This window comes from Ahaetulla prasina, chromosome 1 (genome assembly GCF_028640845.1).
Source record: "Ahaetulla prasina isolate Xishuangbanna chromosome 1, ASM2864084v1, whole genome shotgun sequence".
NCBI lineage: Eukaryota > Metazoa > Chordata > Lepidosauria > Squamata > Colubridae > Ahaetulla > Ahaetulla prasina.
The window spans coordinates 57,319,482-57,345,360 of record NC_080539.1 but is presented as its reverse complement, the minus strand read 5'-3'; the positions used below and the strand labels follow the sequence as shown (position 1 = coordinate 57,345,360).

Below are 25,879 nucleotides of genomic sequence, written 5' to 3'. Positions count from 1 at the left end.
AGACAGTTTAAATAATATCAAGTTTCCTATAATATATTGTCCTATATGTGAGCTGTAATGGGGAGAACAGCTACAAATAAGAAACTAACTTCAGAGTTTCCTAAATCGTCTTTTCACAGCCACTTTGGTTTTCTTTTTCTGCAATGTAAATTGAAATACATTCTCCTTATTGAAATAGGGCAACCAGGAACGTTCACCAGTAAATGAATCAAAGGAGAAATTGACGGGATCACATTACTTCAGCAGTTTGAGTGCTTCCAATATGAAAATATCAAAGGGAGAAAGATCCAAAACAATCTTATTTGAAGTGCCTATATATTGACCACGCTGACTTGGAGGTTTTTTAGTCCAAGCCCTTGCCCGGGCAAGAATCCTCAGACCATCCCGTATAAATCATAATCCAAACTTTGTTTGAAAACCTTCAATGGTATATATTGGGAAGAACCCAACCTGACATGGAGGATCAAGCGTGGATGTAGCCTGGAGTCACTATGCAATTGCAAAAGAGGTAGGGCTGACTCTTCCTAAATTTTCCATGGAGCCTTATCTTATCCTGTTCCAAGGAGTAGGCTGCCATACTTTGGAAACTCCTATATTATAAAGTAGAACATAATAGTTTGATCTCTGTGCATGTGAGTCTTGCTGTTCATGCTGACAGCATATCACCCATGACTCCAGGAGTCAGATGGCTTCACCATTCAGAACTTACTCTTTACTTAAAGTTTGAATTGTTATTTGTAAGTTCTTCCACCCTTTGATCTTTAGGCCTTTGGGCCCTATGGAGAAAAAAAATCTTTACCCATTTCCTCATGGCAGTAGTTCGAATACTCGAAAACCACTGTCAAGTCTTCTATTCTTTAGACTAAATATACCTCGTTCTTGTAACCAGAGGATTTGACCACCATGTCTCTCAACATAGTTGTTACTTTTCTCTGCAATCTTTCCAGTTCATCAGCATCTTTCCTATCCTGGATACAATTTTGCAGTTTGACTAGCATAGTGCGGAGTAGAAGTATCACTTCCTGTGATCTTAACTGCTATGGATGTAGCCCAAGATTATATTGATTCTTTAGACCAAGGGTCTCCAACCTTAGTAACTTTAAGGCTTGTGGACTTCAACTCCCAGAGTTCCTCAGCCAGCAAAGCTGGCTGAGGGACATTGGGAGTTGAAGTCCACAAACCTTAAAGTTACTAGGGTTGGAGGCCCCTGCTTTAGACAGTAGCAGCACACCTCTATCTAATGCTTAATCTGTGGTGTATCAGGATACCCAGGTTCCTCTCACAAATATAACCAAAGAGTCATTACCATCTATTTGTATATATGTTTGATTGCTGTGCATGTTTCCCTTACCTAAGTATAGAAGCCTACATTTCTCATCATTAAACTGCATTTTAATGGAAAAGGCCCATTGTTCAAGTCTACCAAGATCCTTTTGAACCTCAAGCCTGTTTTCTGACTAGGGATGTGTGACAAGCCTCCCAGTAGATGAAACCAGAAACTATAATTCACAATAAACCAAGCACAAATTCTTTAAATCTCTTCCTCTGATCTACACTGTCATGTTTAATAACTCTGAACCAGGTCTTGATGTTTATTATTTATACCTATCAAGAAACTGCCAGAACATTTGTGGGGCATGTGACAAATGATGTGACACATCAAGGAAACCGGAAGATTTTCCTTGGAAACAACTGAAGACTTTCAAGGAAACAACTATGGTGCTTTATAGCATTTCTTTAGAGAATCAGGAAGATGGCCTTGGCAGAAATATGCAAGAATTGTTACATAAGCAAAGAAGGCTGAAACTTTTGTTTTAAGTCCTAAGAAGCAACATTGTGTTTAGAAGTTACTCCTCTCTGATTCACTAGGGCAGTGGCCTTCAAATTTGGCAGCTTGAAGACTTGTGGACTTCAACTCCCAGAATTCTCCAGCCACCTATGCTGGCTGGAGAATTCTGGGACTTGAAGTCCACAAGTCTTCAAGCTACCAAGTTTGAAGGCTTCGGCATTATGATATATGAAGAACAGGAGGGGAAGACTTGCACGTTTCTGTAAAGAATAGTAAAGTAAAGAATAGTTTTAGCACTTTCTAGTCTGATCTACCTACTGGGGCTGACAATTTCCTTAGGACAGGACTTACTGTGTGATATGTTAACCATGACATAGTAGTATGAGAATAAGCTCTAGCAAAGCTGAATTTCCTCATACAAATAGAATTGACTAAAATTTTCTACTTTAAATATTTCTAATTATCACTAATAAATGTATTCTGCCTGAATATTTTGTTAAAAATGAAATATATTCTCATTTCTGGAATTCTGATAGCTCTGTTGCATCTAGAGATGTCTAAACAAAGTAGAATGCTAGAGTCTAATGCTGTGTCGCATTACTAATGTACCCAGAGTAAACATACTTGTAGGAAACAGCTATAGTTCAAGGCTAGCCTTAAAAAAATCAGAATGTTTCATCAGTCCTAGCACAAGAACTAAGAGCAAAAACATTCTGTCTCGTATTTTACTAAGCTTCAAAAGAACAATGTCCCATTGAGTAAAATTCAGCAGCATTCTGTAAACATTAATTTAAGAAAATCAATAAGCTCTGTGAGCTAAAGGCATATTACAAGATAAACTGGCCAGAGAGCTAGTTGGTTAAACAGTTTTTAGTTTTCTCGTCCAGATAAAGATGGTTTCAAAATGGGGCTGGCGTGTCACAACCAAGGTTTGAAAGCTATGTGGCCTTCAAACAGTCTGCTTGCTCCTATTACAAAGCTGGACAAACATACTTTAAATATGATAAGGCTAAGCCAGGACAAGTTTGCTTAGCAATTTTACAGAAATGTAAGGTTTCTAGAATGGCAGGCTTCTCATGCTTTCCCTGGCAATCAAGGCTTTCTCCCATGCCTTGAGAAATTGTAATTTTTTAATTTTTATAGCAAAGCCTTTCCGGATCCCACTTTTATTCAGTCAGTGGCCAATCTTGCCAGAAAGACTAATTCCTATCTCCTGAAGATTTGAGCCTAGAGATCTCGGCTTGGTGAAAACTGCTTAAACTGCAGAATTAAACTGTACAAGGTCATATCAATAGGTGGTAAACAGGTTCAGGAGGGAAGTTGGTAATTTCCTTCTTGTGTGCTGCAATAGGAATTTACCTTAACACAGATAACAGTACATCAAGGTAGATGATTTAGAACATTTACAGCATTAGAAATATGAAACATAAAAGGTAATTTTCATTATGTGCCATTTTAAGGAGTAGCCTTATTTCAATACAATATAAATAGGACATTTAGCCAGCTGAGGAGAAAATCAGTAAGACTATCTCTTTTCTACTCCTTTTCCAAATCAATTGGAGTTGGGTTGGTTTGCTAATTTGTCTTCAAGTCAAGAAATGCTGCTTATAAATGCCACTAATAAGGTCTCACCTAGTCAACATACTGATTATGATAGATGTGTCTTATTCAACTCTTTTTCTGAGTATACACCACAACATGACAAAGACTGGAAGAGCAACCTTTCTCCTCACCAGGATATCATTGATTTAGATTAGGAATTCTTTGCTATTTTGACCACCTAAATGTTGTGTTGTGTTGTGTTGTAAATGTTGTACCTTGATGAACGTATCTTTTCTTTTATGTACACTGAGAGCATATGCACCAAGACAAATTCCTTGTGTGTCCAATCACACTTGGCCAATAAAAAATTCTATTCTATTCTATTCTATTCTATTCTATTCCTGATACTTCCTGCCTGCCTGTCTGCCATCCCCCCCCCCTCTCTCTCTCTCTCTCACACACACACACACGGACCTGGGGTGGAATAGGAGCTGCCTTAGTAGATCTCAACACTTGTATTAGAAGTGTCTTAGAGAGAGACAATAATGGGTTTACATCATCATGCATATATGTCAAAGGATATTGTCATGTTTTTGTTTTCATCGAGTTTTGAAAGCAGTAGTTCAAAAATGAGAGAAACTACATACTGTAGTTGACTGGTATTAATCATCCTCCTTTACAAATGTGGACTAATTTAAGATGATCTACTTTAGGAGATGTTTGTAATCTGAAGGGTTTCTGAATGTTCTTGGAGAGCTTCTGATTAGCATAGCTAATATTCTGGCCTAGTTCTGGAGTGCAAATAATGCAAAAAGGTTCTTGTCTCGTCAAGGTAAAAAATTACCTTGTGTACTTGATGTGACAAAGCAAAAAACACTCCCATTATGGAATACCCACCCTATGAAGATTTAAATACAATCTTTTTAGTGCCACCTCATAATCTTTTTATTCATTCATGCATTTAACTAGCTGACGTGTTCTGTTTATTGTATTGCATGCCCATTTCCGTTGAAGTTTGGGTCCTATCTTTGTACAGTGTCCTACTAATTGCAAAAATAAAGTCTGCTTAAAGATATTCAAACACAAATAAAAATAAAACAGATCTAAAAAAATTTACATTTCCTTTATATAAAGCAAAGTAGGTCATAAAAAAGAGAAATATTAGAAACTTTATAAATTTAAAAATTACTTTCAAAAGACCCTGTGAGAGAGTATGTCAATCCTTTACAACCTAGCTTAGGCTTCAAGAGCCAAATATATGCATATATGGTGGCACAAGTATTTCCTTCCATTTTTAAAAAAAACCAAAACATCATTCTAGATTGCTAATTTCAACAGGAAATTATACTCAGATTCAGCATTCTTCTAAGATATACTTTACATCACATGCAATTTCTGCTGTAATTTGTAAAACCCCACCCTCATTATTTTGGTGACACTTCATGTACTGAATTAGGTGCATTTTTTCCCCCATGAGGGAAAGCAAAGAATGTGAAATAATTTACAAAGGGACAAAATATGCTGCAATATTTCTTCCTGAATGATATTGTACCTAACTCATCTGAATAAAGGGATTCTGATTCTTTCGCAATGCTCCTTCTCCCCTCCCCACCAAATTCACTAATGTATACATCCCCGCTGGTACCTGTTTCTTGGCAAGCGAATTTCATACCACAGGACATTATTTGTGCTTCTACTGGTGCTATAATTCATCAGTATCAATATGTCAAATACAAGATTACCTGTATTTTTAAAATATAAGCTTGCCTGTATTTTATCCTCACATGTTGATGAAAAAGTCCAATGCACGAAGCAGGATGTAAACAATTAAATATTGCCTTTGTTGGCTTCACATTCTATACGAACATTTAGCTTTATCCATGGCTATTACTCATGACACTAGAAATAGAGTGTCCTTAATCAGTTGTTGTATATTTTCATTTGCCCAGAGAAGCTGCAAGGAATAACTGTATCCCCTACAGGTGAGAACTGGCAGGTCACTGTGAGAGTTAGACTCTATCATCAGCTCATCAGGCCCATGGCACAGCTGATTTCAGCCACAGCTTTGCTTCAGCCTCAAAGGCTCACCTAACCTTTAACTCCTTAATCTTCTCCTTTTAAACTGATGTGCTGATTAAGCTGCTGTTGTGATTTAATGTTACCTTATTGATACTGTTGTGAATCTGCAAACCATTTGGCTTGCAGATTTAATAATGGAATGAACAATAACACAAAATAAAGACCCAAATCAACAAAAATGCCTGAAAGAAATCAGAAGAAAAAACGCCCTTTTGCCATGCATTTCATTAGAGCCGATGCGATATAGTAGATAAAAAAGGTGGGTAAACGGATGAGTACCATCAAAAGCTAGGTTGAACTCTTCCCTAAGCCAAGCATCCTGGTGACTTTGGACCAGCATTCAGCCCACCCTACCTCAAAAGGTTATTATGTGGTAAAATGGGAAGAAGGAGTTCCATACTTACTACCATGAGCTCCTGAAGGAAAAATAGGAAATAAATCTAACAAATAAAAAAGTCTCTAATGATTTCTTTACCAAACGATTCGTTGCTGTAGCAGATGAGAAAAAGACTGTAATTACTGCATCCCCTTTTATTGCTTGTAAGCTTTTAAGAGGTACTGACAAGATCTGTAGATTAAGCCACTTAAGAATCAGTGCTTCTGGCTTTGGAATATTGATGTTCTTAAACTGAAAGTCTGACTGAGTGATCTTTAGTAATTCCTTCCTCTGCCCTCAGAAAAACAAAGATTCTGCCTGAAACCGATGGCTATTAAAAATTTCTACAAAATTAAAAGCAATAGCTGCCCAATGAAGTTTCTATCTGCTTGTGTTGTAAGAAGAATCAAATTGTCCTTGGCCCATTTTCATCCTTTATTAAGAAGAAAGAGCAGGAGGAGGAAGAGCCCTATTTACAATGGTAAATCATTAAAGTGTGTTAAAATGTTATTTATGTTGCAGAGAAAAACAGATCCCCTGCTCCAAAATCTTACACTTTAATTAAGATAGCAAAGGCGAAGTAGCTAAGAAGGAAACTGTCTTTTTTAAAAGGAAAGCAGGAGAGATAAAGCTTGGATTCGGAACAGATAAGACTGTTAGCTTAAGCATACAGGAAATGCTTTGCAGGAGAACGAGAGCACACTGCAATAAAGAAGAGATGACACGAGAATATTGGTTTAGAAGTAAAGAATTTTAAAATGTAAGGCTTAGAATTAAGGAAAGCAGCAGAAGGCCCAGCTATGGGAGAGCACTGATTTTAGCAAAACCCATCTGAATTCATCATGTTATGGAGCAGATCAGTTAAGAGCGGACACAGTATGACTAGGGAGTCTCTAGTTCAAATCTCAGCTCAGTTGGTAACTCACTGGGTGGCCTTAGGCAAGTCATTATTTCTCAGCCATTTGCAATATGGGGATGGGAACATTAGCCATCAACTCAGCACTCCCAAGATAATATTTGTGAGGGGAAAATGGCTTTGAAAATAGACAGCAGCAGCTGGATGAGAACTATACTAACTCCCTGATATTTTTCTAAGCACTCTTCAATGTTTTGATCTAAAGGTTTTGCTACACTGTTATCTGCTTAAACTTATGATCCTTTTCTTCTCATCCTCTTTATCTGCTTCACTGGAATTAGAAATGGACGGATGTCATTATCATGCCGCACACTGTATTTGATTCTTTAAAAGATCTCATATTCCATCCCTATTATATGAAGAATGTGTGAATTTTTACTATTCCTTGCTTTTTAAAATTATCCCCTAACAAATGAGTTCTTTTCTACTTGCACAGGCTGGGTTCAGTGGATATATTCAGCCCTAAAGAGCATGTCAAGGAGGAAAAAAAAGAGGAAGCAAGTCCAATTTAGCTTTGCATGTATGGATGAATATGTAGATATTCAAAGGCAGACTTAAAAAAAGAAGATCTAAGTGCACAAAGCTCTTTGCTTCTTCTATCAGTTTTACTTTCTCCCATAATCCATGTTTAAAAGGGAAATCTGAAGTACACTTTGTCATACATTTAAAGAAATTATAAATTTAGTAAGTACTGATTAAAATTCTCATTCACCTCTTGCTGGTACCTTCCCCTATCTATAACAGCACTCCTTCATGTGAAAAAAAAACCAAACGCCTGAATATGCTGGCCTATTTGTAAGGAAAGATGGATTACGGGGCCTCACTTGCTTTTCTTATTCTCAAATTTTAGAGTGGGGTGGGCAATCTGCAGCCTATATTCCCCCAGACATATTTTTGTGAGCCTTGGAACACTCCTACAGTATAAAGTATTTAGCAGCACCATTTTTGGATTTAAAAAAATGAAATAAAGGCTAAGACAGATGCTAGATTTTCTTTTATATCATGAAACACTAAGCATACCTATCCACCAAAAAGAGGCAAATTTTACCTTGTCAAGTTGATCCAGTACCTTAAAATGCAGATTTATAAATTTCATGCTGTAGGAGTCTTTACATATCCCAAACAGCAATATGGCAGATTACAGTTGCCCATCATATTAAAAGTGCTAGCAGATATATTATATTACTACCATAGTGCTGACACTCATTCTATTGTCATGATTCAGGGGTGGGGGGAAGCCTGCTCAGTTTTCTCTGATGATCTTCTATTAATATATGCCTAGACTAAAGATGCCCAAGACAAAAGATAAATTGTATTTAGGGCAAGCAAGTAGGATTAATTCTTGAGGAACAAACAAATATAATTCTGGTTGACAGGATTTAACTTGTACTTGAAAATAAATGAATGAAAATAAATGAACTTAAATAGTTTATGAGTTTATGGTTTCCCAACTTATTAAGACTTATGCCTCCAAGAACAGCCATATTTAAATAGCTTTCTAAAATGCCTTCTATACTATGTCCAATAGGCATAAGGTAAAACAGGTAACAGTAACAGAGTTGTAAGGGACCTTGGAGGTCATCTAGTTCAATCCCCTACTCATGCAGGAGACCTGTACTAGGGATTTGAACCACCGAACTGCCGACCTTTCTGATCGACAAGCTCAGTGTCTTAGCCACTGAGCCACCTAGTCAGGAATGGGCAGAAGAAATGTTTGCTCCCAAGTCCCATGTTTGAGCTTCCCAGAAACACTTGGGAAGTGTAAGTATAGAATCTTGGTTTTTAAATTTTTAAATATTGGAATAATCATAGGATTCATTTATTGTTACAGATAGAATCAAGTGAAAGACAATGACCTATCTAAGATTACTTTGTAGTTCATAATAGACTTACAGTACCAACTAACTATTTTCATAGTGCCCTGGACTAACATCTCATTTTTTTCAATCTCACTTCTAATTTCAAAAGTCTTAGAAGGTATAAATTTAAAAAGTAATAACCAATCCTAAAATTAACAATAACCAAATTTAGTTTCTCTCTCTCATGCATAAAATATTACCAAAGCTGTTGTTTAAAATATTAGGATTAGAGAAAATGCACAGTATAACAATATACCAATTATAAAATCATATTTTAGCTTTACTTTCTTAACAGCGCCTTTATTCTCTTTTTAAATGTGCAAGTTAGTTAAATATTATAAAAAATATTATTCAAGAATACTGAATTTGAATCCTGTTACATTTGATTTTTAGAATTGGTGACAAATGAATACTTTTTAAAATTCTAGAAAAAGAATAGGACAATTATACAGCCTGAGAGAAACATGACTTCTGTGGCTACTAGACTTAAGTCTAATACTCAAAATGACTCATCAGATTACTCTTTTGAACTCTGACTGACATTGGTTATTGCAATTAATGGGGATAAATGTGAATTATCCATCATAAATCTCTATTTCCTGAAACAACTTAAAATTTTAAATCTAAATTAGATTTACTTAGAAAATAGGCAAGGTTTCTACTGTTAAACCCATTGATAGAAGCAGTATATTAGGGCTAACAGATTGAGTTGCCAAAATGTGAATATCCACTAGATAGCAGCAAAGGTTTTCTATTTTTCTTTGTTGTCATCTAGTGGATTTATGGATTTTTGCAGCCTACATCCCATAGACATAATTCCACACTCCCAGAATTTAAGCTAAATGTGTTGGTAAGAAATAGCTACTGCTGAAAATGGCAAAATTAGAATGCAACTCTCAGGCATTTTCTAATAATCTTCATTGTTTTGATCAGAAAAAAAATCAGTGCTGGAATTCTGCTTTCAAAAATTAAAATAAACAGCTCAAAATTTAAATGCTCCATTTTAATTTGGGTACATTCATTAAATAATAAAGGTTAAAATGCCTGTTTAATTTTAGTACCTTGACTGAAAACACACTAATGCATCAAAGGCCAGAATATTTTATGGGATTAAAGTTTCAATGTTTAATTGATTAGGTTCAATTGATTAAACATAACAAATACTTTTGAATATTGTAGATGTAAGACACCATTTTAGAATAAACACTCCTATTTTCTTCTCATGATATAGGGTACAACTCTTCAAAAGCAGTATACAACGAAAAAAGACATACTCTTTTTCTACAACACTACAATTTAGTCACATGAAAATTTAATTTGTTAAAATTTGACTAATTTACCATGATATTTTAAAACAAACTTATAGTTCGGCAACATGCAAATAGTGAAAATACCATTAAGTGTAAATTAATTGAATTAGATTCATGCATGTAGCATTTTTACCTATAAAAGTAGAAGGGAGAGCCAAAGCAAGGTAGAGTAGTTAGGGGGAACTGGTATAAATAAATCAACTACCAGAATCGATTTTGGATTAAGATATTCACGACCTCATGGGTTATGATATAAGAATGGTGGCATCCAGTCCTTGTAATGGCTAGCAAATGACATCAAACAGCACTCTGGAGAAAAATTATTGTATATGATATTGTACAGAACCTTTTACAGGAATTAGAAGCTTCAAAAAATATTTTTTAAAAAAAAAAACAGACAATGGACCAACACATATATCTAAAATTGTAAATGAGGTAGAAGCAGAATGCAGGTTTACAAATCAGCAATTGCATGTATGGCATTTTTCCTGCTCACAACTCAGCAATGCTCAACAAAATATGACCCTTTCTGTACACATATGTGTATGCACTATATGTTCTATATAAATCATAATATAATTTTATATACTATTATATTAATAGGCACTAGAAATTACGCCTGAAGTGAAATGTGAGAACTTGATTGAGTTCTATGATGAGGAGGGAGGGAGGGAGGGAGGGAGGCAGGCAGGAAGGAAGGAAAGAAGGAAGGATCATTTTAATAGAAAGGGCAGGTTTGCTACCCCAGAAAAATAGCTATGGCTTCATTTTGCAGATCATGGGTTTTGTTTTGCTTTGTTTAAAAAAATTACAGGTAGTTCTTGATTAGCAATCACAACTGGGAGAAACAACTTGGTCGTCAAATGATAACATTCCTATTTCAAAGTTTATATTATATAGATTGCTAATTTTAATCTCTCCTTATACATATATCTAACCTGATAAAACCCTTTATCATAGTTTAATTTAATATGATCTTTTATCCATTTTTTTCTAATTTGTATGTACTTTTCCTAACTCTCCTGACATAGTCATGGATATTTTAGAAATCTGAATAGCATTTCTTTACTGATGGTCATTGGTCTCAATAAAGTTATCTGATCTATGGTCACTAAGGGAAACCATTTAGTTACCTATTGGCTCCTCAAAAAGAGATCTTAAATTTTCTCATCACTGAAATAATGGTTCCAGTGGGCAGATGGAGTCTTACATTCCAACTTATTTAGCAACCAATCTGGTTGCTAAATAAGGACTATCTGTTATACATTCTGCATTCAAACTTGAAGAAATTTGAAAACTCCTGATTTAAATCATTTCTAAGCAGGAGGCAATATGTGCTGCATTAGGAAAGTTCCAAGGGGGAACATGCCGTTTAAAGTAGATGGATGGTTCCATTTTCTTGAGCCGACTTCCAATTATTAGCCACTCTCACATTCATTTCAAATTGCACTAGAAAACAAGACTGAGACAAGCACTTTTGATCCTTGATGACATACCCTCATAGTACTTTGAGGGTGTGTCATCCCTGAAACCAAAGAAGTATAGATTCTTCTGCTCCATAGCATTGCAGCCTCTTTTACAGAGGCAAAAAAAATTTACCCTCCTGCAATTGCTGTTCATTGAATAGGGGCATGTCAGGATTGTCAAAAGAAGTTTCTAAAGCCTGCCTGCTCCTCAAAAAGAGATCTTAAATTTTGTCATTACTGAAAAAATGGATCCAGTGAGCAGATAAAGCCTTACATTCCAACTCAAAAAGTAGCAAGAAATCACCCCATCTCTCACATGACCTACTGTGAATCATCAATATGCTACCCATTACCATTCTTTCCTCTTCCTCCATCTATCATTGCTGTAGCTAGGAATGTCCTGCTCACCTTTAAAGCATTATGCTCAAATCATCTTTGGACAGCAACAGTGTATGTGATCACATGAAGCACAAGGCAGCTTCACTACTTATACTCACACATATCATTAAGGCCTAATGCTCTTCGAATCTTGTTCCTGCAGCTCCAACACTCAGGAGGAAAGCTGTCTGTGTGCTGTCTATTGTAACTCCTAATCAAACACTATTCATTTTCAAAGCACTTAGCGGAAGTGTTCGTATCAGGTCCCCTATTGCAGCCATGAGAACAAGATGCTCAGAAGTTTTTGGGGGGAGTATGAGGAAACTATAAAAGCGAGTACATAGAGACTATATTCCACTCTGCAGCCATGAGCATTTTCAAATGTGTGCTAAGCATTTATTTATTTATTTATTGGATTTCTAGACCGCCCTTCTCCCGAAGAACTCAGGGCGGTGTACAGCCAGGATAAAACATAAACAATGTACAATTAAAAACTGAATTAAGAAACTTATTATACAATTGGCCGAAAATATTTAAAATCTAAAAACCCAATTTAAAACATAAATAGAATTTAAAAATTTAAAAATTTAAGCAGTTTAAGAAAAACTTAAGCCAGCCCCGCGCAAATGAATAAATGTGTTTTCAATTTGCAGCGAAAGGTCCGAAGGTCAGGTATTTGGTGTAAACCAGGGGAAAGTTCATTCCAGAGAGTAGGAGCCCCCACAGAGAAGGATCTTTCCCTGGGGCCCGCCAGCCGACATTGTTTGGCGGACGGCACCCTGAGAAGTCCCTCTCTGTGTGAGCATACGGGTCGGTGGGAGGCATGAGGTAACAGTAGGCGGTCCCATAAGTACCCAGGCCCCAAGCCATGGAGCGCTTTGAAGGCAGTAACCAAAACCTTGAAATGCACCTGAAAGGCAACAGGTAGCCAGTGCAGTCTGCGCAGGAGAGGTGTTACATGGGAGCTACGTGGAACTCCCTCTATCACCCGCGCAGCTGCATTCTGGACCAACTGAAGCCTCCGAGTGCACCTCAAGGGGAGCCCCATGTAGAGAGCATTGCAATAATCCAGGCGAGAGGTAACGAGAGCATGAGTGACTGTGCATAAGGCATCCCGATTGAGGAAGGGGCACAACTGGCGAACCAGGCGAACCTGGTGAAAGGCTCTCCTGGAGATGGCCGTCAAATGATCTTCAAACGACAGCCGTGCATCCAGGAGAACACCCAAGTTGCGCACCCTTTCCCTTGGGGCCAATAACTCGCCCCCGACAGTCAGCTGCAGCTGACTGTATCAGGGTGCCGGCATCACAGCATGATTATAAAACAAAAGTCTTTCTTTTTTTAAGTGAGTAGGGGGAAAGATATTAGGGAGTTCAGGCTGGGGTACAAAAGGTTAACTTGCTGTCGTCTCCATTTTTTGTCACAATCCTTTTAAGGGAGAGTTGTGAACTCAGGACATCTGGAGTTCAGGAAAACAGGGAGGAACTGGGAAGATGAATAAAGGCTCATCATACTGCACAAAAGAACACAGCAAAAAGAAGCCTGGGTTTGGGCATTCTTGTCTGGCAAGGCAGGCAGGCAGGCAGTAAGGCTAATGAAGCATTTGCAATATGGGATGTATGCCAGCGTAACAAAGAAGATGTGCATCAGCTCTGCAGATGTGCCAAAGCCCCCAGAGCAAAATAATGACATAATCACCATCAGTGTCACAGGCCAGACTGTACACAAGGTGACATGGGAGGGAATAAATAAGAGTCTTTAGAGGCATAGAGCACACAGAGAGGAAGAAATAGCCACAGCCGTCAGTGCTGCCAATATAGAGATACCGTCTTATAAAAGTTGAAATTGTACTATGAAATGCTAGCAAAAGAAACTTTCAACCGAGCCAACCCTGGAAAGTGTGGCTTGTCTTCTTTCTGATTTCTTAATCTTCCTTGCCCCTCATTGCACACAAAATGAAATGTCAGCAGAGTTTCATAATGTTTGCCAAATTCTTTGTATGAATGATGGAAAGGAGAGAAGAGAAGAGAAGGAAGGGAATGAAGTATTGAAAATAATTTTATGTATAGCATATCTATCTATCAAAGACTACTCCATGTAAAATAATCCGCCAGAAAAATTTAGAAAATCAATCATTGTTTTTAAAAATATGATTTTCCAAACTACATCTTAATTATAGTTACAAGGCCATTCTGACTTTAATATATTTAATAAGATCACTGGACTTCCAAAGTCAGCAATTATTAAAGGAAGTTTATTTTCAGGAAAATATAATAGAAATTCAGTAGAAAATATTTAACCATGTTCAACTGAAAGAAATGGCACTTAAAAAGAGTTCCAGGAAATCTTTTATACAGTATTATATTTAACCAGTGACTACAAGTTACCAATTCAAACATGTTAAAAAGGAAAACATACTATGTAAATTAGTGATTATGTTCACAGCAGAGAACCTTATTTCTATAGAGCAAAGTATTTCTCAACCCTGACAGCTTAAAGAAAGGTTGACATTCAGTTCCCAGAATTTTCCAGTCAGTATCTTCAAGATGCCGAGGTTGAGAAACTCAACTATAGATTAGTCACTTTCCCTTTTGGGATGGTGTAGCCAATCAAACTGAGCAAAACTGGAACTAGTATTAGGCAGGTTCAAAGAGTAGATGGGACCATCTCTTTATTCCTTTTCTTGTTGTCATCCCATTCTATTTTACCCCATGCTTTCCAGCAGGATAATATGGAAGGATTCTATTCTTGGCTCAGGATCTCAGCTAATAGCATGCCAAGTATTCTCATCCTATTTTCCATTTTCCATTTCAGATCCTCCCAAATATATTTTTTCATCTTTTTCTTTTCCCTTCCCCTTGGAACTGCAGGATGCCTACCTATGTTAGACAAGTATAAGCTCCACTAAATTCGTGCTTCTTGATCCCATGTTCATTAATGTATTGACCCACCATAGGCAAATAGTTATTTCAAGCTAAGTTCCTGATAAGAGTTACTTAAGTAAGATCCTTATTATTTGTTTATTTATTTATTTATTTTGTCACAACAATATATGTAGGAATCATACAAAAGATTATATAGTATATAAACATATATGGGTAAATATAAGGAGGTATAAGCATATATATAGAAAGAAGAAAAGAAAAACAATAGGACAGGAACGGTAGGCACGTTTGTGTGCTTATGCACACCCCTTATGGTCCTCTTAGGAATGGGGTGAGGTCAATAGTAGAAAGTTTTTGGATAAAGCTTTTAGGATTATGGGAAGAGACCACAGAGTCAGGTAAAGTGTTCCAAGCACTGATGATTCTGTTACAGAAGTCATATTTTCTGCAATCTAGATTAAAGCGGTTGACATTAAGTTTAAATCTATTAGTTGCTCTAGTATTATTGCAATTAAAGCTGAAGTAGTCTTTAACCGGAAGGACATTACAATAGATGATTCTGTGAGTTAAGCTTAGGTCTTGTCGAAGGCGACGGAGTTCCAAGTTTTCTAAGCCTAGGATTTCAAGTCTGGTGGGATAGGGTATTCTATTGTTTTCAGAGGAATGGAGAACTCTTCTTGTAAAATATTTCTGGACGTGTTCAATTGTATTGATGTCAGAGATGTGGTGAGGGTTCCAAACAGGCGAGCTGTATTCTAGAATTGGTCTAGCAAATGTTTTATATGCTCTGGTTAATAGTGTGGTATTTTTGGAAAAGAAACTACACAAGATTAGGTTTACAACTCTTAGAGCTTTTTTTGCTATGTAATTGCAGTGGGCTTTGGCACTTAGATCGTTTGACATGAAAACTCCAAGGTCTTTAACGGGATGGGGGTCGTCTGTAAGGTAATGTCCATCTAGTATGTACTTAGTTTTTGGGTTCTTTTTTCCTATATGTAAGACTGAGCATTTGCTGGTTGAAATTTGGAGCTGCCAATTTTTAGACCAAGCGGTTAGATGATCAAGGTCGTTTTGAATGATAGAAGTATTGTCTGTGATGTTAAATAGTTTGACATCATCAGCAAAGAGAACACAATTACTTGAGATATGGTCACAAAGATCATTAATGTATAGTATAAAGAGTGTTGGTCCAAGAACGCTGCCTTGAGGAACGCCACTCTTGACAGGAACAGGATTTGTACAGGATTCTGCCTAAATGTTATCATAATTACATTGTTAAATAATAAGTTGTGGGTTTTATAGTAAAAAGTGAAATCCTGATGCTTTATTGCCATGCTCTGTAAAATTTTGAAGTCCTTTCGGAAAGCAAAATGCTGATGTTTGGTTTCCCCAGCCTTATCTCCCAAACAGATTGATTGGGCATTATTTAGCTATACAACTCTGAATTCAAAAAGTATCTACTCATGTATGTAACTACTGTGACACAGCATTTAAATTGCAAGGGAGATTCCAAGTAAAGCTCTTTGCTTCACTAGTGGCTTTTTTTTTACTTCTGACTCATGAAAAATTCAATTGAATAACTTTAAATTTTTATGATCCATTTTGCTTCACTCTGTTAGCAGTGCTTGCTTTGCATACAGTAAAATAACCCTTGGATAAACCTGTTGCAGAATGCTTTATATAATTGCAATTCATAGTGAGCTCAGAAGTACAGACTGTGTGCTCTTATACATGTATAATCAGGAATAAATCCTACTGAATTCAACTGGGATGGGAGCAATTTTGCAGGTAAGTGAGCATATGATTGCGGCCTTAGTGTTAAGCCAGCTAGTTCGCAACCATTTCCCTACTGTAATTATGAGAATTTAACAAAATGTCTAAAGTTCCACATGGAAAAATACATTTTTTGGATGGACAGCTTATCTGATACATTATTTAATGATATACCTGGCCCCAATCTGTTTTCTTGATATAATCTTCATTGTTATATGAACATTACTACTGTGCTCCAACCCGTATTAATATTATTTGGATATACTTTTACATCTTCTCTTCTGACCAAACCTTAGCTTGCTAAATACATTAGGGAATACAACTAAATATGTATATCATTCTGTTATGTTGTTGTTCATTGAAATAATTAAGCCACAGAGGATTCCAAATTAATCGCAGAAGGTAAAACAGTATTAATAATCTGGTTAGCAAACTCTGGTTCTTTGCTATTTGATAGATATTATTAGGCTATTATAATTTTAATTAGGAGCACTTTTCTCAGGAAACCTGAATAGCAAAGTATTTATTGTTGATAGTTTCATCAGCTATGGTAACGGCAGGAAAGACAGCTATGTTCCTTCATTGTAAGATACCCATTTCCTCCATTCTTTGAATTCAATTGTGCCCATATAGGTTAGTGACTTATAGTAAATGTATTTGGGTAGCATTTTCCCATATTTCACTACTCATTTACAAGAAACAATGTACCGAAGAAAATAGTTCTATTTTCAGGCACATTGGATTATTTGTAGGTAAGTTATAGAGGCAAATTCAGTGACACAGCTTAGCTGCAACCAACCATCTTGATTGTTTGGGCTGTTGTTCATTCACTACAAACAATATTTGGATCAAGAGTGTCCCTGGGATTATTATTATTATTTTTTTGGCAAGATAGCAATTACTGCAGTGTGATCCAAGCCCATCCTTTTTCTATGTATGTCAATGTCACTTGAAAGTACACAGAGCAAGGCTTTGATTGCGTTGTAGTAACTGCCATCTTGCCTGATTCGAAACATTTGTGGGCCCTGCTGATTTGGACTGTGAGCTTCTCAGATGAGATATCTGAAGAATTTTGTGGTAAGTTAAATTTTGAAGGGAAAAAAAAACAATGTGTGCAATCTTTTACCAACTGGACAATAGCTCCTTACTTCAGACAGAGAAAGTAAACTATTTACTAATGGCAGGTTTTTATATATAAACACAATATTTCCCAGGGGGCAGTACCACCACTCTGTCTTTGAATGTGGAATCAGGCCAATTCATTTAGACTAGAGCATAGCTATAGTAAAGAACCTCCATATTTTCTCTGATACTTCAATGGTATTTTGGCTATAACAATGAATTTAAGCCCTAGTATTTATGAAAGCAGCCTATCAGAGAATCTGTCTACATGTCTATCTATCTCAGACCAATGCTTCCATTAACGAGCCATTATTTTCTTCCCTGCCACCTTCCACCAGAAATCTATTTTGACAGGATGCTAAAAATAAGAGTGAAATAGTGCTTACATAGCAGTAAATTCCTCTGTATTGGCTCACTCCTGAGAAAATGCAGATGGGATGGGAGATGCACCACAATGTTTTACTTCAGAAGCATCCGAGTGAGAAAACATGAAAAAAAGTTCTAATGATCAAAGTTGCTGAAGAGCACACAAAATGGCTCTGCTGGAGTGCCTACAAAATGCAAGGCAGTTCTGAGAAGAGTTGTCAGAACTTTGCGAGGCCATTTAATCCACAGACTGCAGCAAGACAATGATAGGTTTCCCGCCGAATGCAACACCTGCCACCTGCAGTTATGAAAAGGCACCCTTGCTCTCGGCTCCTATTGATAACCCTTTTGGTGTGAAGAAAAAGAGCTGAAGGAAGGATAACTGAAGGTCAGATAATAGCCCTGGTCTCTGAACTTTCCTCAGCTTGGAGGAACCATTAATTATGAAAGCCTTAGGGGGAGGTCTATGCAAGAGAAAACTTGCAGCAGCCCAGATCTCCAGACCTGGCTTGCCCTGTTTGTTCAACGACATGTTGCCAGTTGGGCACCCAAAACAACCCAGAGAACCTGTGGGCAAGAAGGATTCAGGGCACAAGAGCGAGGAGACAAAGAATAAGGAGCTTTAATGCCTGCCAGGCCACGTATCCTTCTATGATCAGTGCAAAACTCTCCAAATGCAGAGCACGCCTATTCTGCCTTCTCCACCCCCTCCTTCCAAAAAAGCCACAGGGTAGGTTACAGCTGGAAACAGCCTCAGAGTGGCGTTTTAAAAAGGATGGTCTTTTTCTTTGCTTCCCCCTCCCCTTCCCCTCTCTCCACCAAATCACTTCACAGAGGCAGAAAAACAGACAAACACAAAGGAGTTTGAGACTTTTTCTCCTACATTAAATAGAGTAACTGATAAGGTCAGACATATGATACCTAAAGACATGAATCTGTGAACTCTTGAAGTCAAAGGACTTCTCTGTGCAAAGGAACAATCTTTCAAAGGAAAGAGATCACAGAACTCCACTGAATCCCCTTTAAACTTTATGAAGCAGGAGGAGAAAAAGCTCTAAGTAGGGAAGCCTGACAGAAGAGCCTTGAACTCTTTTCTGAAGGAAAGATGAGACCTTCCCTAGGCTGCCACAAACATCTTTTTTTTTTCTTCCTAAAGGCTCTTCTGAACTTTGATATGTGCCAAGACACCACCATTGAAAGCTGTATAATTATGTGCTATAACCACTGTAGAAAATGCTTTGTTCACCTCAACAAAGAACAATAAGCCAAGTAAAGTGACATTACACTGTATCTTTTTCTTTAAGAATGTGGAGAGAGGTCACGGAGCATTATAAGTAATAGAGCCGTTGAGTAAGGAGGTTTAAAACTTGATCTTGCTGTGCTTAAATGTAACTCAATGACCAAAGGGGGGAGGGAATTGTAGGGAGTTATAAAATGTAATCACATCAAATCAAACAAACCAAAGATCTGGCCTCTCTTTCGATGTAGTAATGAACACCTTTACTCCAAGAGGAGAAAACATCAGAGCAAGACAGCATTTTGACTCAAAACTTTATCAGATTTGGTAATCGACAAATAAGTCTGAATATATGTAGATATATGTATGTATCCGTTGGGTGTATTTTCCCATCATATGCTGAGCCTGGTTCAGTTTAGGAGGATTCTATTTAAACAGTAATTTATGCTTTATACCACCACTTCATATTCCTTGCGCACTTTTTATATCTGATCCTAGTAAGAGATTTAGGATAGCAATATAATTAGCTGACAGAAGAGTGATTCATACTAAAAAAAAATTCCCTAAAATTCCATGATATAGTTACAATCTGTATCAATATGCATGTGTTTTCATGAAAAAGAAGGGGAACCAACAGCTGAAAAAAATTCAGTCTGTAATTTTTATATACCTCAATGTTATCCATCATTAATTTATTAAGGAAAATATATTCACGGACTTCAATATATGAGATTTATGACTTTCTGGTGCAGATAACAGGACTCTTATGAATAATAATAATAACAATAATATGTAGGAAGTAAATGAATGCTGTTAAATTACCCTAGAAGCACTGTGTCTATTGAACAACATGCATTGCAGCATATATGATACATGTAAGTATTTATGATAAATTGAGGTTCATGTTTAGTATAGCCTTAAACCTGACATTATGGCATGTTTAAATCTAAAAAAGGCAGGAGTCTCACTTTCAAGTTTGGCTTGCGTTGACATGATAAATCAGATACTTTGGTTCACTCTTTTTCAAGTCATATGGTTTCTAGCTATTTGTATTTTAAAATCTTCCATACTTGTAATTCTAATATTTCCTATTTCTACTTTTTAAAAGATAAAAAGTAACAGCTATTGCAGATAGTTAAGACTATGTTCAAGAGTACTTAAAGCTCTTAAAACACATTCAGATCCTAACCTTTTATCGGAGAACATAAATGCATACGAAAATGAAAATTTTTGGTCTAAAGATGTTCACAATATGTTTAAATATATGTATTTTCATTGCATTTCAAATCTTCTTAAGCACCAGTAGAATTATCCCTTTTAAGACATGTACAATGGTTGGAAAAGTAAGGGAGTTCTAATGAAATTTTAGTGTTTAATTTGTTATAGCTACATATGCAAGGGTTTGCCTCTTCTCAATTTATTGACTCATATTTTTTTTCATTTTATGTTCATTTTTAAATAAATTCCAAATCTCTCCTTAATAATACCAAAAACTTAATAAAAAAAAATCAAATCCTGCAACACAATGATGTATAGTATATATACTATACAGTATGTTACATGTAGTTACTATGTAGTGTAACATAGTAACTATGTTACTGTATTGCTGTAATAAACTGCATATTTTAAAAGTGTTAAAGTAATAGCATTATTGTTTTTGTGCTTAACAAGTGGGTGGGAAAAGAAATGGGTAGGGGCACACAAAAGTTAAATTTTATTTAACTTGAATAAAATATATTAGTGCTATTAGCCATCTCGTTTCTGGCAGGAGTACTGGAGACTGCATGCAAAGCTTTCAGAAGCTGCCAGTACCTCTGGAGCCATTGACTATAGTAAGCACTTCTATGTATGAAGTTAGATTCTGTCTGTAGCATATCCAATTGTTAAACAGATTAGAAGGCAGGAGTGGGGAAAACCTCTCAGCTGATTATGAAAAGCACCAACAAGTCACTGGATCAACAAGAACTGTCTTTGTAAAGGAAACTTCATTACCTTCACAATTGTGAAAATTATGACATCTTGGTTTACATTTTTAAAAAAAATTATTTACACCATGTAAGCTGCCTAGACTTGTGATTGAGTAATAAATCTCTGTTGTGTCGTTCAAAGATGCTGTATGTTTCGATATTTGTATTCTATCTATGATATAACATACATGAATTGGCCTGGAGATCACAGAAGCTTTTATTATTTTTGATGGACAAAAATGTACCATAGTTCTTCTCAAACACAGAAATTCAGTTACCAAATTTGAGTCAGAAAGGAGGAACTGTTTCCTTAAATTTCACGGAGTTTCTGTCATTTTGTAGTTTTGCAAATGCCTCACTTAACTATAATGAGCAGTCACAAAGGTCACTTATTAAAGCTACTATGTCCTTATCTTCTTGCAACTATAAGACTGAGTCTATTCTGGTAAAGCCAAAAGAAAAAAGAAAGAAATGAAGCATTTGACTTGTTAATATAGTAACTTACTTAAGTTACTGATATTTGCAGTAAGAAAGCTTTTGTATGTCATGTAATTGACACAGATCTGCATCACTCCTCTCATGTGAAGTATGTAATCCATGTCATTCATGACATATATTGTGGCTCCTTACAGGTGCCCAGGACCTGACTTTATGAAAGATTTTTGTGATTCTGAGATATACACCTACTTACTTATATCCTTATTTCTTTAATATTGCATTAAGATATCTATTATAAATATTAATTTGGCAATAAAAGAAGAACTAAAAAGCATTTATGCTATTTAAAATGGAATGCATATCAGGCCTCGATTGTGTTAAAAGATTAGCAATAAAAGAACAAGGGGAGAAACTTTGATGATGCTAAATATAGAAAATGCTCCCTTTGCTCAGAGTATTCAGATCCAATTTCTGCTGATGCGGCAAGAATGCCTACTTCCAGATTCAGTGATATGCATTAACAGTCTCTTTAGGACAATTGCAGGTATGCTTTTTTAAAAAAGCAAATTGCCATGTAAAAGAACTGCATATTTGAAAATAGTAATGGCAAATCTTTGCCATGTATTTAAGCATTTCAGTGCCAGTAAAAATACTTGCATTATGGGTTACTGGAACTATATTTTCATGGGACAGAGTTCAAATCTCTCATTCATGAAATTCTCTGAATGATTTGAAGTCAGTCCTTGTTTCTAATCTACTTCACAGGATCATAAGAATAAAATAAGGAAGGAGGAAGAAAAATGCATGCTACCTTATGATAGTTTAAGGCAGGCAGCATATATAAAAAGAGAATAAATAGTATTTAATATAGCGAATTTCTACATTACATTGCTTTATTTTTTAAAAAAGGAATTAAAATTTCTTTGCCTGAAACTGAATCAAAGGAAATATTATATGAGTAGGTCAAAGACAAAAAAAAATGGCATTTCAGTAAATATAATCTTGTATCATTTTCACACGGAAGAGTTATTTTTAGAATAAATCCTGCCAAGTAATGAATACAGCTTTTATTTTCCACAATTGTTTCATCTCTGAAGGTTGCACATAATGGGTAGTGGGTCATTCCCCACAAAGTCATCTGTATGCACATGGACATAAATTATGCACACATGCATTTTGTATACATAGAAAGTGTGCCCCTTCTATCTAGTTACTTTGATATAAGTGAGGTTACAGGAAGGAAAGCTAACATCAGTGTTCTCCTCCCAGTTCTTCTTTCTATATTTTCTGACTCATTAATATTGTAGCTCCATTCTCATCAGAACTAACATATTTTAACTGCAAAATTCTGAACAACCAATAAATAACAACAAGGAAGTAGGTGGCCATCCAGATTTTTTCAGCATAGATATGCTAGCATTGGTCACAAATTCCTTCAGGAAAATGTCATATTTATTAAAGCTTTTGATTATTGCAGTATCCAGCAACAACGTCTGCCCTATACTAAACCTACATTATTAGATACTCTGGATTTGCATCAAAAAACTCTATGATTGCTCCTTGCAGAAAACCCAGTTGCAAGTAGAATATTGACAGATCAGGATTAAAAAGATAAGTAAGGTAGGTGGAAAACAGGAGACTTGTGAACACATGAAGAATATTATTTTTTCAACTATATTCTATGGAATATAGCATTCTATGAACAGGTGGCAGCTGACTGTACCTGCTAACTATACTTTTACAAATGTGATTAAACTCCCTAGCTAAGTAAAGCTCTATTTCAACTGATGAAAACTAGTTAGTATTCATTTAGTTATTAAAAAAGAAGTCATAGATATTTCTTTTTAAAAAGTGTTTGGTATACTGTGGATACCGCTATAGCTGTGTCCTACTCAATCTCCTGAGGAAATGTATTTGATCTTAAAATGCTATCATTGTTATACTCTGAGCTGTCCTTTTCCTGTTTGATAGGGTGAGATGGGATGAGATAGGAGGGGAGGGGAGGGGAGGGAAGGGAAGGGAAAGAAAGGGAGTGGTCTTACTTTCGATTTTGGCCTTTTCTCGTAATGGTTTATAGTCATATAAGATCATAGTAATTGGCCACCAACTTCTACTTTGGGACCTATCTACCACAAAGCAAGCAATATAAAAATTAGAATCATCGAGTCTTGGATAAAAAACCCTCTGAAAAAACTATGAGACAAAGTGGCGAGTCACTTTGGAACTTCAGTGGAAAGTTCCAAAGTTTAGATCACTGAGGCAAAAAATGTAACTGGAACAACAGTGCTGCCTCTATTAGCGTTTTCAGAACTCCCTTAAGTGGGTAGGAGCAAATTATTTGAATGGTTCTGAGTTTTGTGGGTTAAAGGGCTATTTATGCTTTAACTGTCCCATCATAATCAGGTCTTCAAGGACCTACTTACTTTGTGTGACCTTTATACTGATGTAACTTCACCATTTTTGGTTTAGGCTGGTGCCATGAGGAAGCAACATTAGCTATTTATGCTAGGTATTATTTTAAAAAATATCCTGTTGAAAAGTTAAGGACATAGAACAGTAGATCATCCTGCAAGTTGTGAAACAAAAGTCATTCATTCAAAGTTTACATCATTATTAAAAATTACAAGTATGCTCTCTTGAAAAACAAAAAAACACATTTTGATTTCACTTTTCAAGTTTGATCCTCAAGAGAAGCACAGTTGATAATTGTAAGATCATAAAGTAGGAGAAATTTATGTATAAATATCATTCAAATTCAATTGTATGTGATTGACTGCATGCACTGTGCTACATTTTACATGCACTGAGACCATTTTAAATTAGTAAAATTGCAAATGAAATTTGCACTATAACTTCCTCTATCCCTTTCCTTCTAATTAATAGCTTTATCCTTTTTTCTTTTATAAAAATAATCATTGATCAAGTATCATCAAGTTGTTGATCCAGGCATCTATATTGAAATGCAGCAATATAGAAAGATCTGGAATCAAGTGATCATTTTCGTGACAATGGCATGAACATCAATTAATACTATGTGAAAGAAGGCACTGAGAAATCTTTCCTATATTTTTTATCAAGGAAACCACATGAGCAGAAAATATGAAATGTATTGGCTGCTCGTAAAACAAAGCTTTGAATTGGGCTTGCAAAGATATCAATTTCAATCTTGGTAGCAAAAATAATTACATGTAAGCATAACAACATACCTATAAAATTTCAGAAACATTGATGATGTCCACCAATTTGAAAGAGAAAAGTTTCAGAGCAAGTTTAATGCCTAACACATACTCTATTTCCATTAGGAACAGAACAGAATCAATATCACCTTCTGACTACCCTATTGTGAAGCTTAAATTCCAATATAATATTGTACATGTTTACAATATTGTACAATAAATACAATATTTAACCTGTTTGATTAGTTCATGTTAATATACTGCCAGAAGACCTCATGGCCATACCCTTACAACTCCCAGAATACTCCTCTTGCCTTATCTCTGCATGAATCTATCTGGATGTAGCAAAATGACACTGTCAGCATTGAGGAATTTGCTACTATGGGTCAGCACATTAGCAACAAAACCTGCTGAGCTGTTCCCTCAGTGGCTAACTCATGCTAGCTGATGATTAGCTTATAAGGAACTTTTACATTGAAAGTCATCAAGCAACAGAATGTATTCCAGAAATTTCAATAGAATTCTCCAATGATTTTGATGGAACAACCAACCAAAAGGACAACCAACCTTTTCTGCCTTGTGTTTCTTTATCTATTTTGCAAATGGATTGCATTTTCCCCACACAAAATATTAATTTCCAAGAAAAGCTCATGAAGACTGGCCTTTTAGATAATAATGTAAGCACACTTATCTGGCATGCAAATAGAAAATGTTGGAAAGGAAGAAGGAAGTGAAATCACCAAAACTGTGCCTATTACAAAAGAGAACTTTCCCATTTTCTGGCTTTATTGTCTTTATGGACCCATTTCATCATTACCCAAGATGAGCTATGTCCAATGAAGAGACAAATGAAAAATACTGTGAAATCCTGTAATTGTTTTCCCATCCCAGTTATCCAGGGGAAGAGGAAATAGAAAGATCAGTGCGTACCTCAAAGTCATTTGCTTTATTGTAGTGCATGTTGAGGGCTCTGTACAGCTCACAGTCTCTGGTTATAGACAGCTCTTCAGTGCTTGTTACACCATCATTGATGGCTTGACGTGCATACTTCTCCATCTGAATGTAGTAGAACTCACGGAAATTGCTAAACCACTTGATGAGCTGAGAAGTAATACATCTGTTGAACTGTTAAAGTGTAAAGAGTACAAAGGATTAGATCATTGACATTTCCTCCTTTTCCTCCCCACAGCATTCTTACAT

General features: G+C 36.1%; 1 protein-coding gene across 8 annotated transcripts in view; it reads right to left on the bottom strand.

Annotated features, from left to right (window-relative positions):
- PROX1 (prospero homeobox 1) overlaps positions 1–25,879 on the bottom strand; it is a 74,530-nt gene that overhangs the window by 19,838 nt on the left and 28,813 nt on the right. For all 8 annotated transcript variants that reach the window (XR_009152969.1, XM_058165389.1, XM_058165394.1 and 5 more), the window contains one exon: positions 25,610–25,804. Coding sequence is in view for 7 of the 8 variants with exons in the window: in XM_058165389.1 (XP_058021372.1) it covers positions 25,610–25,804 (195 nt within the window). In the remaining variant the exon portion in view is untranslated. The remainder of the gene's footprint in view (positions 1–25,609; positions 25,805–25,879) is intronic.